The following is a 17,742-nucleotide window of genomic DNA, read 5'->3' as shown; positions in this document are numbered from 1 at the left end:
GGTGTTGATGTGAGCCATGACCAGCCTTTTCAAAGCACTTCACGGCCACATCCGACGAGCATCAGAGCCGGTGTAGTATTATTCGATCTTAGTCCTGTATTGACGCTTTGCCTGTTTGGTGGTTCATCGAAGGGCATTGTGGGATTTCTTATTAGCTTCCGGGTTAGAGTTCCGCTCCTTGAAAGAGGCAGCTTTAGCTCAGTGCGGATGTTGCCTGTAATCTATGGCTTCTGGTTGGGGTATGTACGTACGGTCACTGTGGGGACGACTGCATCGATGCACTTATTGATGAAGCCAATGACTGATGTGGAGCACTCTTCAATGCCATCGGAGGAATCTCGGAACATATTCCTGTCTGTGCTAGCAAAACAGTCCTGTAGCTTAGCATCTTAACCACATTTTTATTGATCTAGTCACTGGTGTGTCTTGCTTAAATTTTTGCTTGTAAGCAGGAATCTGAACGATAGTATTATGGCCAGATTTGCCAAATAGAGGGTGACGGAGAGCTTTGTATGCGTCTTTGTGTGTGGCGTAAAGGTGGTCCAGAGTGTTTTGTTTTTGTTTTTTTTCTTCCTGTGGTTGCACATTTAACATGCTGATAGAAATTTGGTAAACCAGATTTAAGTTTCCCTGCATTCAAGTCCCCGGCTACTAGATGCTTTAATCTTATGCGTAGGTCATCTATTTTATTCTCAAAAGATTGCACGTTTGCTAGCAGAATGGAAGGAAGTGGGGGTTTATTCGATCGCCTATGAATTCTCAGAAGGCAGCCCACCCTTTGGCCACTTTTTCTCCACCTTCTCTTTACGCAAATCACAGGGATCTGGGCCTGTTCCCCAGAAAGCAGTATATCGGTCACGTCGGGCTCATCAGACTCGTTAATAGAAAAAAAGGACTCTGTCAGTCCGTGGTGAGTAATTGCAGTCCTGATGTCCAAAAGTTATTTTTGGTCATAAGAGGACGGTAGCGGCAACATTATGTAAAAAAACAAGTTACAAAAAAGCGCTAATAAACAAACAAAAACACACATAATCGGTTGGGGACACATAACATCTTCCTTCTTCTTCGGCACCATTATTGTAAAATAGGTCATAGGTAAAACAACCACCAATGTGCATTACAAGAGGCTATTTGAGATGCGCAAACTCAAATGGAATTAATTTGTTCCCTTGTTTCTGGATAGATGGGTGTTACAGTGGGGCAAAAAAGTATTTAGTCAGTCACCAATTGTGCAAGTTCTCCCACTTAAAAAGATGAGAGGCCTGTAATTTTCATCACAGGTACACTTCAACTATGACAGACAAAATGAGAAAAAAAAATCCAGAAAATCACATTGTACGATTTTTTTATGAATTTATTTGCAAATTATGGTGGAAAATAAGTATTTGGTCAATAACAAAAGGTTATCTCAATACTTATATACTTATATATATAATGTTATATACCCTTTGTGGGCAATGACAGAGGTCAAACGTTTTCTGTAAGTCTTCACAAGGTTTTCACACACTGTTGCTGGTATTTTGGCCCATTCCTCCATGCAGATCTCCTCTAGAGCAGTGATGTTGCTGGGCAACACAGACTTTCAACTCCTTCCAAAGATTTTCTATGGGGTTGAGATCTGGAAACTGGCTAGGCCATTCCAGGACCTTGAAATGCTTCTTACGAAGCCACTCCTTCGTTGCCCGGGCAGTGTGTTTGGGATCATTGTCATGCTGAAAGACCCAGCCATGTTTCATCTTCAATGCCCTTGCTGATGGAAGGAGGTTTTCACTCAAAATCTCACGATACATGGCCCCATTCATTATTTCCTTTACACGGATCAGTCGTCCTGGTCCCTTTGCAGAAAAACAGCCCCAAAGCATGATGTTTCCACCCCCATGCTTCACAGTAGGTATGGTGTTCTTTGGATACAACTCAGCATTATTTGTCCTCCAAACACGACGAGTTGAGTTTTTACCAAAAAGTTATATTTTGGTTTCATCTGACCATATGACATTCTCCCAATCTTCTTTTGGATCATCCAAATGCTCTCTAGCAAACTTCAGATGGGCCTGGACATGTACTGGCTTAAGCAGGGGGACACGTCTGGCACTGCAGGATTTGAGTCCCTGGAGATCTTGCGTGGAGACCCAGATCGAAGGAAATTATCAGTGGTCTTGTATGTCTTCCATTTCCTAATATTTGCTCCCACAGTTGATTTCTTCAAACCAAGCTGCTTACCTATTGCAGATTCAGTCTTCCCAGCCTGGTGCAGGTCTACAATTTTGTTTCTGGTGTCCTTTGACAGCTCTTTGGTCTTGGCCATAGTGGAGTTTGGAGTGTGACTGTTTGAGGTTGTGGACAGGTGTCTTTTATACTGATAACAAGTTCAAACAGGTGCCATTAATATAGGTAACGAGTGGAGGACAGAGGAGCCTCTTAAACAAGAAGTTACAGGTCTGTGAGAGCCAGAAATCTTGCTTGTTTGTAGGTTGACCAAATGCTTATTTTCCACCATAATTTGCAAATAAATTCATTAAAAATCCGACTGATTTTCTGAAATTTTTTCCCTCATTTTGTCTTTCATAGTTGAAGTGTACCTATGATAAAAATTACAGGCCTCTCTCATCTTTTTAAGTGGGAGAACTTGCACAATTGCTGGCTGACTGAATACTTTTTTGCCCCACTGTATATCTCCTTTCGACAGAGATTGACCTAATGAAGAGTATTTTTCTGATTTGATCACCTAGGCAACATGGTGCTATTAGCAGAGTATTAGCAGAGTCAATATTCACATAACAAGAAGGAATTCCCCTCGACCGCCCCCATAAAATGGGGAACACAAAAAATTCGTTTTTTTGGGTCCCCTTTCCCGCCAGATCCCCCTCTCCTGGTGCTTCTCTGCCTGTGTGTGCGTCGTTGCTGTGGCTTCTGTTAGTTGTTTGCAGCAGAATTCAGTGGGAAAAATCGCTAAATGCAATTAAAACCATAGCAACCCTCGTTGTCAAAAGTCCCCAAAGGCAGCCTGAAAAATAGTTGAGTTTGTCGCTAGAATCTTTTACCAATAAAAGTCGAAGGGCTGAAAACTCGCTAGATATAGCGACAAAGTCGCTAAGTTGGCAACACTGAGCTCGGGAGAAGGCAATGTTTAAAAGTAATCTTTAGACATGTTGTACAGTTCCTAAAGGTTGTTTTTAATTGACTAAAGCAAGCAGATGACAAGAAAATTGCATTTAAACGTTTCTGTTGTGAGTCAATGGGGTAACCTAGGTAACCACAGGTTGTTTTCCCCAGAGATAGGCAGGGCTGCTACGATCTATCTAATACCGAATCGGTCTATGGCACTGGTTGGAGATAATCAGCAAGTCACTATGCTGCCCTTGTATATTGGAAACACGTTGGTTGTTCAAGCACATACACACACACACATTTTATATAGACGCAGCCTTGCACGCACACACCAAATACTTGTCATTGTCTAGCTAGCCTACCCATACTGTGTTACAGTATTTGACAACCCACCCTCAGGAAGTAGAAAATTAGGGGTCCTTCCACCCCTGACAAGGGCTGGGATATGGCGTACCCTTCTCATTGCCTGAAAAGATGTACGCATTCTCAATGGCACACATTAGATGTCTTCTGTCATTGAAAAAAATATGTCCACATTTTCAATGGTAACGGTGTGATAATGATAATGACTGGTAGAATGTAAGGCCTAGTATAATATGAGTGGGGAGAAAAATCCTTTTTAGTATGTTGAACCATGTATTGACCATTTTTATTAAGAGTGGGGCTATTTAAGTTAACTGCGCCTATGTTTCAAGCAAAGAATAAAATTAAAAAATCCCCGGGGGAGGGCTTTACCAAAGCAGACTAGCTATAGCTATTGTGGGTTTTCTCTCAATACAATCTTTGTGAGTCACTAGTGTTTTGTCTGCTTTTCTTCACAAATCTACCTTCCAGCTGTACTAATGTGAGTTTTTATAATAGGATATTGTGTTTGGGTATGATTCTGCATCTGTGTTTGAAATGGTTCCACAACCCTTATGAACAAACCCATTCGAGTCTATGCCAATGTCTAAATATTACGATTATTACAGGATGGGCACGGTTATCTAATATCCGATATCTGAATGGATGTTATTATTCGATTACTTGAGTGAGTTCATTTTTGGATCACTTTTTTGTTCTGCCTATTTTAATGCTTAATGAATTAAATTAGATAATCCTTGTGATATTGTTACCTGTCATTACCTGTCATTTGAGATACTTAATAAAACAAACTATTTAATATAGTTTTTAGTGGCGTATTTGGCCCTCCAGGCTGCCCTGACATCGGTATGCTATTTTCCCCACTTCAAATAGAAATTACAAGCGTGCACCGAACAGTTTCCAAAAGACCTGAAATCGATCAATGTATGACACTCACCAGAAAACCTTCTGGTAACAGAATCAATTATATTATGGCAAAAATCAGACTTCTCTTTGACTGTTGGGTGGTTCCACCTCAAAAAGAACAAGGAAGTGTTTTGACACTGACAATCTCAGATTGTTCTGAAAAAGTTTGTTAGAGACAGTTAAGATAAGCATTTGTGGAACATAATTCCTTAGAGATTAAATTATATTTCAAAAGAATTAAGCTAATTTGTTGTGCCCAAATTGGCCATTTGAATTCATAAGATTCAGATAATGTTCAATAAATATAGTACCAAATAATTTTCTAACAATGAGTAAGACATGAGGAATCCAAAGAAATTGGCAAGTCACCCACAGACCCCCCACACCTCACGTCAATCTCACCCCAAAAACAAGTACAGTGCCTTGCGAAAGTATTCGGCCCCCTTGAACTTTGCGACCTTTTGCCACATTTCAGGCTTCAAACATAAAGATATAAAACTGTATTTTTTTGTGAAGAATCAACAACAAGTGAGACACAATCATGAAGTGGAACGACATTTATTGGATATTTCAAACTTTTTTAACAAATCAAAAAGTGAAAAATTGGGCGTGCAAAATTATTCAGCCCCCTTAAGTTAATACTTTGTAGCGCCACCTTTTGCTGTGATTACAGCTGTAAGTCGCTTGGGGTATGTCTCTATCAGTTTTGCACATCGAGAGACTGAAATTTTTTCACATTCCTACTTGCAAAACAGCTCGAGCTCAGTGAGGTTGGATGGAGAGCATTTGTGAACAGCAGTTTTCAGTTCTTTCCACAGATTCTCGATTGGATTCAGGTCTGAACTTTGACTTGGCCATTCTAACACCTGGATATGTTTATTTTTGAACCATTCCATTGTAGATGTTGCTTTATATTTTGGATCATTGTCTTGTTGGAAGACAAATCTCCGTCCCAGTCTCAGGTCTTTTGCAGACTCCATCAGGTTTTCTTCCAGAATGGTCCTGTATTTGGCTCCATCCATCTTCCCATCAATTTTAACCATCTTCCCTGTCCCTGCTGAAGAAAAGCAGGCCCAAACCATGATGCTGCCACCACCATGTTTGACAGTGGGGATGGTGTGTTCAGCTGTGTTGCTTTTACGCCAAACATAACATTTTGCATTGTTGCCAAAAAGTTCAATTTTGGTTGCATCTGACCAGAGCACCTTCTTCCACATGTTTGGTGTGTCTCCCAGGTGGCTTGTGGCAAACTTTAAACAACACTTTTTATGGATATCTTTAAGAAATGGCTTTCTTCTTGCCACTCTTCCATAAAGGCCAGATTTGTGCAATATACGACTGATTGTTGTCCTATGGACAGTCTCCCACCTCAGATGTAGATCTCTGCAGTTCATCCAGAGTGATCATGGGCCTCTTGGCTGCATCTCTGATCAGTCTTCTCCTTGTATGAGCTGAAAGTTTAGAGGGACGGCCAGGTCTTGGTAGATTTGCAGTGGTCTGATACTCCTTCCATTTCAATATTATCGCTTGCACAGTGCTCCTTGGGATGTTTAAAGCTTGGGAAATCTTTTTGTATCCAAATCCGGCTTTAAACTTCTTCACAACAGTATCTCGGACCTGCCTGGTGTGTTCCTTGTTCTTCATGATGCTCTCTGCGCTTTTAACGGACCTCTGAGACTATCACAGTGCAGGTGCATTTATACGGAGACTTGATTACACACAGGTGGATTGTATTTATCATCATTAGTCATTTAGGTCAACATTGGATCATTCAGAGATCCTCACTGAACTTCTGGAGAGAGTTTGCTGCACTGAAAGTAAAGGGGCTGAATAATTTTGCACGCCCAATTTTTCACTTTTTGATTTGTTAAAAAGGTTTGAAATATCCAATAAATGTTGTTCCACTTCATGATTGTGTCTCACTTGTTGATTCTTCACAAAAAAATACAGTTTTATATCTTTATGTTTGAAGCCTGAAATGTGGCAAAAGGTCGCAAAGTTCAAGGGGGCCGAATACTTTCGCAAGGCACTGTATATAGTATCAGTTCTCTGTCTCAAGAAGTATGACTCCGGATCGGAGTAATGTTTCTTCATCCTATGTAATGTATTCTCAGTTAATTCGTTTTTTTCCCCACCTGTTCAGAGAAACTAGTAATGGAAGTTTTTAGGTTTATGTCCCATCCATCATCCTGATATCACCAGATTTTAACCGCTAGATGGTACTGTTCCTACTATTAGGTGGACAAAGTTTGAAGAATGTGTGGTCCAAATTGGATGTTGGGTACTATAATTATTGAATATTGTATGAATCCTTAAAAATATTTGCGTAATTATGATTGGTCAAGAGACTTAAAAATATATATATATTTCAACTATCTGGATATCCTAATTTTGTTTTATTATGTTATTTCAATAGTGAAATAATGTCAAATGCCCTACGACCTTGGTCAATGCTAACCAAACCACTCTCTCAGCAGTAGCCCCGTCCGCTCATGCTCCGAGGAACTATACCGTCCGTCATCCCTGACAACCAGCCCCATGACTACCTCCATCATCGTGACGAGCCCCCTTAGCCCCAGGGCCAGCCTGGACACAACCAGGAAGTTCCCTCCCATGATTTACAGGGAGAAGGCAGGGCAAAAGAAGGTGGGGCTGTCCATATCCCTAGCGACAGACACGGGGAGGAATGACGACGTATGGGCTCGCCGTGCCCTTTCCTCGCCAAACCACGGAGGCACCACTGGTCCAAACCAGTTCCTGCCTGTTCCTTCAGCCGGGGCAACCACCACGCTGACCATCACCTGCCAGGGTCGCATGGGCAAGTCGGAGGTTGAAGGTCGCGAGGGCAACAAACCGGCGGTGGGGAAATGTCCATCTTGGCTTGACGACGACCTCCCGCCAATGTGAGCTTGTCGTTCATTGACTAGGATTCAGAGGCCGATACAAAATGCTCAGTTGGCTAAGGGAGGAGCATCACACCATAACAGCCACAACATATTGTGTTTCTCCCAGCCTACACAGATCAGATACAGAGAACTACATTACCTGTCATCCTTCAGGAGACGTTTAGAAATCCTGCTTCATACGCATGTGGCCATGACCTCGTGCAGTGATGCACACCTCTGGATGGCAAACATGAAGAATGCATGACCTTTCTCTAGTTATACTTTATATGTTTTATTTGTTCATTTGGGTTTGTATGTTTTTGCGCATGTGAAGAAATGACAGTGATCTTTTAAGTAACCTTGCATGGTGACCTCTGAAATTTGACCATTTCCAATACACACTGGTTACAGCAACTCCCTCAATCATATTTACATTGTATTACTTTCTTAGCTTTGCCCAAGGAGTGTTGCTATTTAATAATTGTTGAATATACAGGGCTGCGCATGTATGCATGAATGTGCTTGAAACACTTGCAGATATATGCATACATGGTAAACATATTACATAGAGTAGACTTAAACTCTATTACTAGAATGCACTGGTAGTAGTAGAAAAATGGCCTTTCGCTCTATGTGGCAGATATGACAAATACATACAGCCCGTAAAACAATTTTATATGCTGTCCGTTTCATAAGACCGCTTGTCACTGCGTCTCTCCATCTTGTGGCCAGTCGTAATAGGACCACAAGACACACTTTAACTCGCATCCTTCCCAACGTCAGAAAGGCAGCTTTTAAAAGCCCTCTGTGGCCTGGAACTTAAACCCAAACCCGGTTAACCCAAACCTCCAAATTGCGTATTGTTCTGGCGAAAGACGAAGAACCCCACCTTTGAAGATGCGTTATGAGCAGGCTAATAAAATATGCATGCTTTTTAATGCTAGTTTCATTTTAGACTGCATCATGAGATCATTTCCATCTGCGCCATACAATATTCTGTAGAGGCCTATATTAGTGCAGTGAATTCAGTGTTTTTTTTCTCCCCAAGAGCTGAGCTGGCTGTGTTCTTGTTTAGAGTGCCACCTTGTGTTCAAATGGACACTGTTTTTATCAATCTGTAGATCTAGCCAGTACAACTATACTGTAAACCCATCGTTCTGATATTTAAGACAGTAATTGCTCATTTTGTAATAATACTGAACCTATAGTAAGTATCTCATTAAACTTTCTTGATTGTTTACAAAGAGCTCATTCTGTTGTCAACGGTAACCCATAGAGTAAACCTACAGGTGTTTTCAACACGCCCCCTATATTCCTTATATCACACATTCTCATATCTGTATGTATTACGTTGTGTGTCCAGATCTGTATGTGTTGTATTTGTGTGTTTGTTCATTAGTGTTTGTGCTCTTTCTCCATGTCTCTGCTTTCGTAGATTCAGTCACAGAACTGCTAGTGTATCAGATGACCCAGAGTAAGTGGTTCTTTGTTACCCATCGGCAGCACATCCCTGCTAAAACCACACCTGCAAAGTATCCCATCAAGTATGCCAGCTTCTAGACATGTCTATCTGTAAGGAGCTGATGGGTGTAACTCTGGACTATTGGACTTTCAACCATGTTACACCCATCCTATTCATTTTTATTTGCCAGAAGTTGGGAGGGTCTAGCGGTTGACTTCAAATTAAGATGCTTGTGTTTGTAACCAGCTTCTGTCATCTGCATGTCTCACACTCACTCTCAAAAGCAAACGCTGGAACTCTAGACGTGCGCATGAATCCTAACTGCAAGGGTGCACCCGAAAATGTCTGTGAGCCACTTATCCAGCCTCACCGAGTTGGTGTGTCTCTTATAGCCTTCGAGGGTCTACTGTGGAATAGGATGAACCTAGATCACTCTACTGTCTTGTGGACAGCTCATAGTCTCGTAAACCCCAAACCCTAAGCAACAGCAGTGACTAGGGTCTGATTTCAATGACGGACTCTTTTAGCAACTTCGATAAGGGGGGAAGAAATTGTTCTGGGGTGGGTCCTCTTCAGACAGACAACTCTTCTTTTTTTTTATCAGGAGGCAGACATGCCTGAATGAAGATTCAAAACCAAAGTTTGCATGCAAAACCTTGCAGTGGTTTTACATTGACATTTACATTTGAGTCATTTAGCAGTCGCTCTGGATAAGAGCATCTTACATTAATGCATACATTATTATTTTTGGGCTGGGGGGCACCATGGGATTTATTTTTGATACTCTTTAAAGAGGTAGTGTTTCAGACATTTTCAGATGGTTAGTTTTTAGTGAAGGTAGTTGATGTTAATTAGCCACTTGCGAAATGCACTCATGATCTCCATCTTTCTAGATACTATTTAGTATTTTATTCAAGCGGATAAGATGGTGACGTAGACAGAGACTTAGTTCTTCTATGACAAACTCATGTTCTATTACATGCAGACGCTGTTCAGCCAGAACATTTGAAAATTGTGGAAGGCTAGAGAGACTAGAGAGCTCACCATATGATGCATGTCTCACAAACAAGTATAGGTACCAGCACTGTACAAGGTATGAGGATCTCACTGTGGTTCTCAAAACAAAACCTGGATCAAATGTATAACTGATGCTCTGTGCTGTTGTACAGATAGGCTACTGTATATACAGTGCCTTGCGAAAGTATTCGGCCCCCTTGAACTTTGCGACCTTTTGCCACATTTCAGGCTTCAAACATAAAGATATAAAACTGTATTTTTTTGTGAAGAATCAACAACAAGTGGGACACAATCATGAAGTGGAACGACATTTATTGGATATTTCAAACTTTTTTAACAAATCAAAAACTGAAAAATTGGGCGTGCAAAATTATTCAGCCCCCTTAAGTTAATACTTTGTAGCGCCACCTTTTGCTGCGATTACAGCTGTAAGTCGCTTGGGGTATGTCTCTATCAGTTTTGCACATCGAGAGACTGAAATTTTTTCCCATTCCTCCTTGCAAAACAACTCGAGCTCAGTGAGGTTGGATAGTGAGGTTGGATGGAGCGCATTTGTGAACAGCAGTTTTCAGTTCTTTCCACAGATTCTCGGTTGGATTCAGGTCTGGACTTTGACTTGGCCATTCTAACACCTGGATATGTTTATTTTTGAACCATTCCATTGTAGATTTCGCTTTATGTTTTGGATCATTGTCTTGTTGGAAGACAAATCTCCGTCCCAGTCTCAGGTCTTTTGCAGACTTGAGACTTGGCTCCATCCATCTTCCCATCAATTTTAACCATCTTCCATGTCCCTGCTGAAGAAAAGCAGGCCCAAACCATGATGCTGCCACCACCATGTTTGACAGTGGGGATGGTGTGTTCAGGGTGATGAGCTGTGTTGCTTTTACGCCAAACATAACGTTTTGCATTGTTGCCAAAAAGTTCAATTTTGGTTTCATCTGACCAGAGCACCTTCTTCCACATGTTTGGTGTGTCTCCCAGGTGGCTTGTGGCAAATTTTAAACGACACTTTTTATGGATATCTTTAAGAAATGGCTTTCTTCTTGCCACTTTTCCATAAAGGCCAGATTTGTGCAATATACGACTGATTGTTGTCCTATGGACAGAGTCTCCCACCTCAGCTGTAGATCTCTGCAGTTCATCCAGAGTGATCATGGGCCTCTTGGCTGCATCTCTGACCAGTCTTCTCCTTGTATGAGCTGAAAGTTTAGAGGGATGGCCAGGTCTTGGTAGATTTGCAGTGGTCTGATACTCCTTCCATTTCAATATTATCGCTTGCACAGTGCTCCTTGGGATGTTTAAAGCTTGGGAAATCTTTTTGTATCCAAATCCGGCTTTAAACTTCTTCACAACAGTATCTCGGACCTGCCTGGTGTGTTCCTTGTTCTTCATGATGCTCTCTGCGCTTTTAACGGACCTCTGAGACTATCACAGTGCAGGTGCATTTATACGGAGACTTGATTACACACAGGTGGATTGTATTTATCATCATTAGTCATTTAGGTCAACATTGGATCATTCAGAGATCCTCACTGAACTTATGGAGAGAGTTTGCTGCACTGAAAGTAAAGGGGCTGAATAATTTTGCACGCCCAATTTTTCCGTTTTTGATTTGTTAAAAAAGTTTGAAATATCCAATAATTGTCGTTCCACTTCATGATTGTGTCCCACTTGTTGTTGGTTTCTTCACAAAAAAATACATTTTTATATCTTTATGTTTGAAGCCTGAAATGTGGCAGAAGGTCGCAAAGTTCAAGGGGGCAGAATAATTTCGCAAGGCACTGTATGACCTTTTGATAGCATGTTGCTTTACATGTTTTTATAATCTGCCTTTAATTATTAACGTTATCGCTGCTGCCTTCTGTTTTGCACGGTTCTACACAGTATAATACAAACTAATTTATACAGAAGAGTAATATCCAATAATATGTGTGGTATTGTCAGAATCATGGTGAGTTCCTTTTTGGGTTTGAGAAGGTGTATCTGACCATCGACTCGGTTTGACCTTTCCTGGCTGAACTTTCATCACTACGGCAACTCCAAACATTACTCCATATTATGTGCCTTTAAAATAAAACTCTTTCTGTCTATACCGTATACATGACTTTTCTCCCAGTGAATCTCTCTATAACTCCTTCCATATCCTTGTCTTCTCCTTTTTTCCCCCTCAGGAGTGTGAGTATGATTGACATGCGTTGTGAGGAGGACGCCATCTTGCCACACCACAGCCAGGTGCGCCACGAGCTCATGCACAACCAGTACAACATGATGAAGGAGGAAGAGGACCACTGGCAGGATGTAAGCACTCTCTCTCACACACGCATACGCACATGCTAATACACTTTTATACACACATTTACACTTACTCACACTTTATCATACAGTTGCACACACACACCTACACATTCAAGCATTCATACAGTCACACATCTACTGTCGGTCTGTTAGGACCTAGCCCGGTGGAAGAGTCGCAGGAGAAGCGTCTCCCAGGACCTGATTAAGAAGGAGGAAGAGAGGAAGATGATGGAGAAGCTGATGACGGGTGAGGGGGGGGCCATCTCTCAGAGGAGGAAGAGCATCAAAACCTACCGGGAGATTGTTGAGGAGAAGTACGTCACAAGGAAATCCTCCATTTTAGATTGAATCCTGGTTTCCATATTGTTGGTTGTCTCCATGTGCAGTATAGGCCTATACCTACTCTCTTCTCTCATAGCCTGTTGTTTTTTTATCTCATCCTGGCCTCGACCTATTTTATAATTGCATCAGGGGATCATAGCATGTTTCAACAATGATGCTTTTGTCAGTGTGTAGTCAGTCACATGGCCCCTATCTCATCTTGTCCTCCCGTCTCTCCTCCCCTAGGGAGCGTCGTGAGAACGACCTCCGCGAGGCCTACCGGTTGGCCCGCACCCCTGAGGAGGCAGCGTTGGTCCTCCACCGCTACGCCCAGCGCTTCACCATCAGTGAAGCGGTGTTGGAGCGCCTGCAACTGCCCAAACTGCTGGACAGGAGCATCTCTGAGGATCCCACCGCTACCACCAACACACGTCTCACCCTCACCCCCACTTCCTGTTCTCCCACCCCCACCTCCTCGGAAGAAGATACAAATGGCCCCCTGAAGTACCTGAGGCAGCAGTCACTCCCGGCACCCAAGTTTACCGCTACTGTTGAGGCCCAGGTGGTGGGGTTCCCCCAGGGTTTGTCTCATCGCCCCCAGATCCGGTCACGCAAGCCTGAACCAAACCCCTCGATCCGGGCCGTCTCACCCAAGTCTGTGCCTTTGCTGATGCCCAAGCCTTACAATCAACCCAAGGGCATGCAGATGCTGGTGGGACCCAGGCCAGGCAAGGTGAGGCACAAAATGCCAGCTAATGGCAAGGGTTTTATCAGTGTTATCACTAGTGTATTTTACTGTAACATTGTGTTTGAACAAAGGTTTAAATTACCAGGGGGAGCTTGTTCGCCACTCATCCCTCAAAGTAGTTTGAATGTTTTGTTCAGCCTAGTCTTCCAAGGGCACACAAATGTATTGTGTAAATGGAACCCTGATCTTGGCATTTAAATTAGAATAGAAGACAGAAACCATGGAGATTAGGTGTCATGTTTTCAGACAAAAAGATATAAATCCCTTTTCCTTCTTCCCCGAAGTCTGTTGCAACATCTCAATTCAGCATAACAGGATGTTCATTTTCATCCTCAAAACCATTTGCCAAATGGGCCTATTCCAAAGGAAGATAACATGCTTTGGGGTTATTATGGGAACAAACCGGGACTTCTTTCACTTCTGTGTCTGGAATCTCTTATTTGGAGCTGAGGGGAGCCTGAATGGGGGGCTCTGTTCCGTATTGACTTAAGAAGTTGACAAGTAGTCCCTCTCAATGTGAAGTGGGTCTCTGGGCAGACAGAGAGGACCACACAGACTGAGGGGGTGATTCTGGGTAGTGAGTCCCCCTTCATTCAACAACCCCCCTGTGTGTCTGGAGTACTCTGTGCTCCTCACACATGCATTACAGCCTTTCATTTAGTCCCAGCATGTTATCGGGCTAGCTGAATAGCTTATAGGCCAGAGTTGCATGAATGAGTTACGGTTTTATTTACAACATGGGGCAACTTCCGGTCTGGGTGGTCATAATGCAGTCGTTGCTGTGGAATTTGGGAGAGTTCACCCCAGTTGACTGTTCTTGTATTGCTGTCTGAAGGATATTTTTGGCGTGGATACAGTATCTCTAAAATTGTGTTTTAAGTGTTGGATTTTGACATTGAAATGCATCTTTGTAGTATGTATACATGTGTGTGTTCTCTAAGCCTTCAGTCTCTAACCTGTGTACTCAGGTGGACGGCTTGCTGCGAGTGAACGGCGACATGGGAAACGATGAGGTCACCACTCCAGAGAGCGAGGGAAGGACCTCCCCTCTACGGTTCTACCCCTCCCCTGCCACACCTACAGCCTCCTCTGATGGTTCCGACACACACCCATGTGAGGCCACTCCCCCACCCACACATAGCCCCTCCCCCAGGGCAAGCCCATTACCAGCCATGCCAGCTGTGGCACAGTGTGGCACAAGCACAGGCACTGCAGTGACATCATCTTCAGTGCCAGGAGAAAGTGATGCCCAGAAGAAGGATAATGCACAGGAGTCTAAACCACCTAGCCGGCCCACCTCACTGCCCTCGGTGAGCACTCAATACATGTAGCCAGTCGGCTTTGTTTCTGTGGAAAAAAAACATGCGTTATCTAAAAGGTCTGAAAAGACTTGGAACAATGTAAATTGTGGCTTGCATCTTGACAAACTGTCAGTGGTGTAAAGTACTACTTAAACCTCTTAAGGATCCGCCCCCTTTTTTTGGTCTAAAATGACATACCCAAATCTAACTGCCTGTAGCAAGGATATGCAAACTTTGAAGTTTGTTTAAATGTTAAATTAATGTAGGCGAATATAACACATTAGATCTGGTAAAAGATAATACAACGAAAAAAACATGAATTTAAAAAAAATGATTGTACAATCTTTAAAATTCCAGAGAAAGGCCATAATGTATTATTCTAGCTGAGGCACAATAGAGATTTTGTCCACTAGATGGCAGCAGTGTAGGTGCAACATTTTAGACTGATCCAATGAACCATTGAATTTCTGTTCAAAATGTTGTATCAAGACTGCCCAAATGTGCCTAATTGGTTTATTAATACATTTTCAAGTTCATAACTGTGCACTCTCTTCAAACAATAGCATGGTATTATTTCACTGTAATATCTACTGTAAATTGGACAGTGCAGTTAGATTAACAAGAATTTTAGCTTTCTGCCAATATCAGATATGTCTATGTCCTGGGAATATATCTTGATACTTACAACGTCATGCAATCACATTAGTCTAAGTTAGCTCAACTGTCCACGGGGGACACAGCAATCCTGTCGTTTTTTGGGGGTATCTGTACTTTACTTTACTATTTATATTTTTGGCAACTTTTACTTCACTACATTCCTAAAGGAAATTATGTACTTTTTACTCCATACATTTTCCCTGACACCCAAAAGAACTCTACATTTTGAATGATTAGCAGGACAGGAAAATGGTCTAATTCACACACTTGGCGGACTCACTAAACACATGCTTCGTTTGTAAATGATATGAGAGTTTTGAAGCATGCCCCTGGCTATCTGTAAATTAATAAAACAAGAAAATGGTGCTGTCTAGTTTGCTTAATATAAGGAATTTGAAATGATTTATACTTTAACTTTTGATACGTAAGTATATTTAAATCCAAATACTTTTAGACTTTCTCAAGCAGGATTTTTCTAGTTGACATTTTCTATCAAGATATCTTTTACTCAAGTATGACAATTGGGTGATTTTTCCACCACTGCAAACTGCTGACTGAAAGCCTACATACAGTCCATAGATAGTATAAAGCAACATTGTGTCAGAAAGGTCATGACTTCAACAAAAGGAAGGAGGAGGATGTATAATCAGACTATTTCTTCCTGTGGGTGTCCCTACAGGAGCTGCAGAGCACAGAGTGTCTTGTGGAGGCGGGAGGCAGGTCTGCTGCAGGCCCACTGGGGGAGGAGCCCAACACAACAGAGACTGCAGTACAGCCCTCTCCAGCTACAGGTCTGTTCCTATGTGTTACTTAGGAGACTAACTGCTGCTACTCTGACACCTAGTGGTGGCCATTTATATTTTTCTATAACCCATCAAATCCTTTTGCTATTTGATGTGCATTCTAGTAATTTATTACTCATTGTCTGATGAGCAAATGAACACTAAACTGTTAAACAAATTATTCAACTTGGTCTTCCTGTGGTTAAAGTCACATTAGGACACACTGTCTGGGCTTACCGTAGACTCTGATGCAGAGCCTTGCTCTGATTCACCTAGACATGTGTCCGTCTGGTTTTCAGAGTCACAACAAGCTTCCAAAGAACAAACAGAAGTGTGTATGAATGCCACAGCGACTACACAGAACACCACTGTCCTCCGTCCAGTCCTATCAGAGCACGCCACACAACAAGCTCAACCAATGACCGCGACGGTGAGATCACCTGCCAACCAATCAATGGCCCCCAATGCTGCGACTAGTCCATCATTTGTGCGCTGCTCTACCTCAAGCAGAAGCCGTACCCAGGAGTGTTCAGCGCCATAGAACTTTCACATAGAAATGTAGGACAGACCTGATTCTATACTGTGTAGAATAGGGTATCACGAACTCTATAAATTAAATTTCTCTCTGCTAAGTCCTAACTATAAATATTTTTGAAGAATCCTCTGGTCATGTTTTGATCATTGTGTTTCTGACTTTTCTGGGATGATCTTAGGTCAGTGAGCCCAGCCTGAAGGTGTCTCAGAGAGCAGATGAAGTTGCTACCTTGGCTGATCCAGGACCTGTCAGAAACAAACCACAATGTGAAGCTCCCACAGCAGGTAAGCAACATTTGTTTTCAGAACCGAATTAACCTCAAACTGCCTTTTTGACAAAAGTCGTTATTTCCCGCAGCCCTCTCAGCTATCACACACCCAACACTTTTTTTCCTTTGCGTCTCCAACTGGCACTTTGTATTTTTGCTTGTGAACTCTCTATCTATCCCCTCCTTTTCTCCTTCTCACCCCCTTAACCTCCCTCCTTCCTCCCCCCTCCTTGCTTGTGCTGTAGAGCTGGCTAACAGTGCCAGTTATCCACCAGCAACTGGCAACCCTAGGTTAGGCCTACGTTGGGAGTTCTTCACCACGCCAGGTAAACTGCTCACTGTTTAGTTGAGCTTGCCTGTAACCCTCTTTGGGGTTCACGTACTCATACATAGTACAGGGTTTCCCCATGGCTTCCCCGGAGGCTGGGTGACAGCATTGGAAACCTGTTTCCTCACTCTACTGGTTTTGTCATTTACTATTGGAGTCCTGTGGACTCTTATAATGCTGTAATTACTATAGTAACAATGTTAATACAACATTGCTACGTATAACTACAGTGTTACTAATGAACTGAATGTTTTCTTAAGATTTGAATCAGACAACTTTGTGTCGGAGGTAAAACAAATGGAAGCATCATTACAAATGTTTGGGAGAGTTGTTGTTAAACAGTCTGATTTAAAGTTGTTCAGGGGATGCAACACATACAAAAGCCCAGGCCCAGACAAAATAAGTGGACATGTGTTATAGCACTGTGCTGAACCAATTGGCTGGTGTTTTTAGACATTTTCCAATCCTCACTCAACCAGCAACACGTTCCAGTATTGTGGAAAAATCTATAATAATACCCATTCCTAAAGCATCTAATCCCTCTGTGCTGAATGACTACCGCCCTGTCGCCTTGACATCCTTAGTAATGAAATGCCTTGAGAAACTTCATATAAATTCATATAAAGTCATATTCTCAGCGTCACCCAGAAGCTTCTCGACCCATTTGTTTGCCTATCAGCCTAGCAGAGGAGTTGATGATGCTATTCTTACCCTCCTTAACATGGTCTATAGACATCTAGAGGGTGTCAAATCCCATTTAGGG

The 17,742-nt window shown here is 42.3% G+C and overlaps 1 protein-coding gene across 7 annotated transcripts in view; it reads left to right on the top strand.

Annotated features, from left to right (window-relative positions):
- Positions 1–17,742, top strand: part of limch1b (LIM and calponin homology domains 1b) — a 145,848-nt gene that overhangs the window by 109,202 nt on the left and 18,904 nt on the right. For 5 of the 7 annotated variants that reach the window (XM_036943114.1, XM_036943110.1, XM_036943111.1 and 2 more), the window contains exons 9-16: positions 8,698–8,736; positions 11,916–12,042; positions 12,193–12,353; positions 12,607–13,093; positions 14,077–14,418; positions 15,746–15,857; positions 16,148–16,278; positions 16,562–16,667. In XM_036943114.1, the coding sequence (XP_036799009.1) occupies positions 8,698–8,736; positions 11,916–12,042; positions 12,193–12,353; positions 12,607–13,093; positions 14,077–14,418; positions 15,746–15,857; positions 16,148–16,278; positions 16,562–16,667 (1,505 nt within the window). The remainder of the gene's footprint in view (positions 1–8,697; positions 8,737–11,915; positions 12,043–12,192; positions 12,354–12,606; positions 13,094–14,076; positions 14,419–15,745; positions 15,858–16,147; positions 16,279–16,561; positions 16,668–17,742) is intronic. The other 2 variants (XM_036943113.1, XM_036943112.1) reach the window with 1 other exon arrangement.

The sequence above is a fragment of the Oncorhynchus mykiss genome, chromosome 14, assembly GCF_013265735.2.
Source record: "Oncorhynchus mykiss isolate Arlee chromosome 14, USDA_OmykA_1.1, whole genome shotgun sequence".
Classification (NCBI taxonomy): Eukaryota; Metazoa; Chordata; class Actinopteri; order Salmoniformes; family Salmonidae; genus Oncorhynchus; species Oncorhynchus mykiss.
Note: the sequence above shows the minus strand (reverse complement) of the source record. Positions and strands in the feature narration are given on the sequence as shown.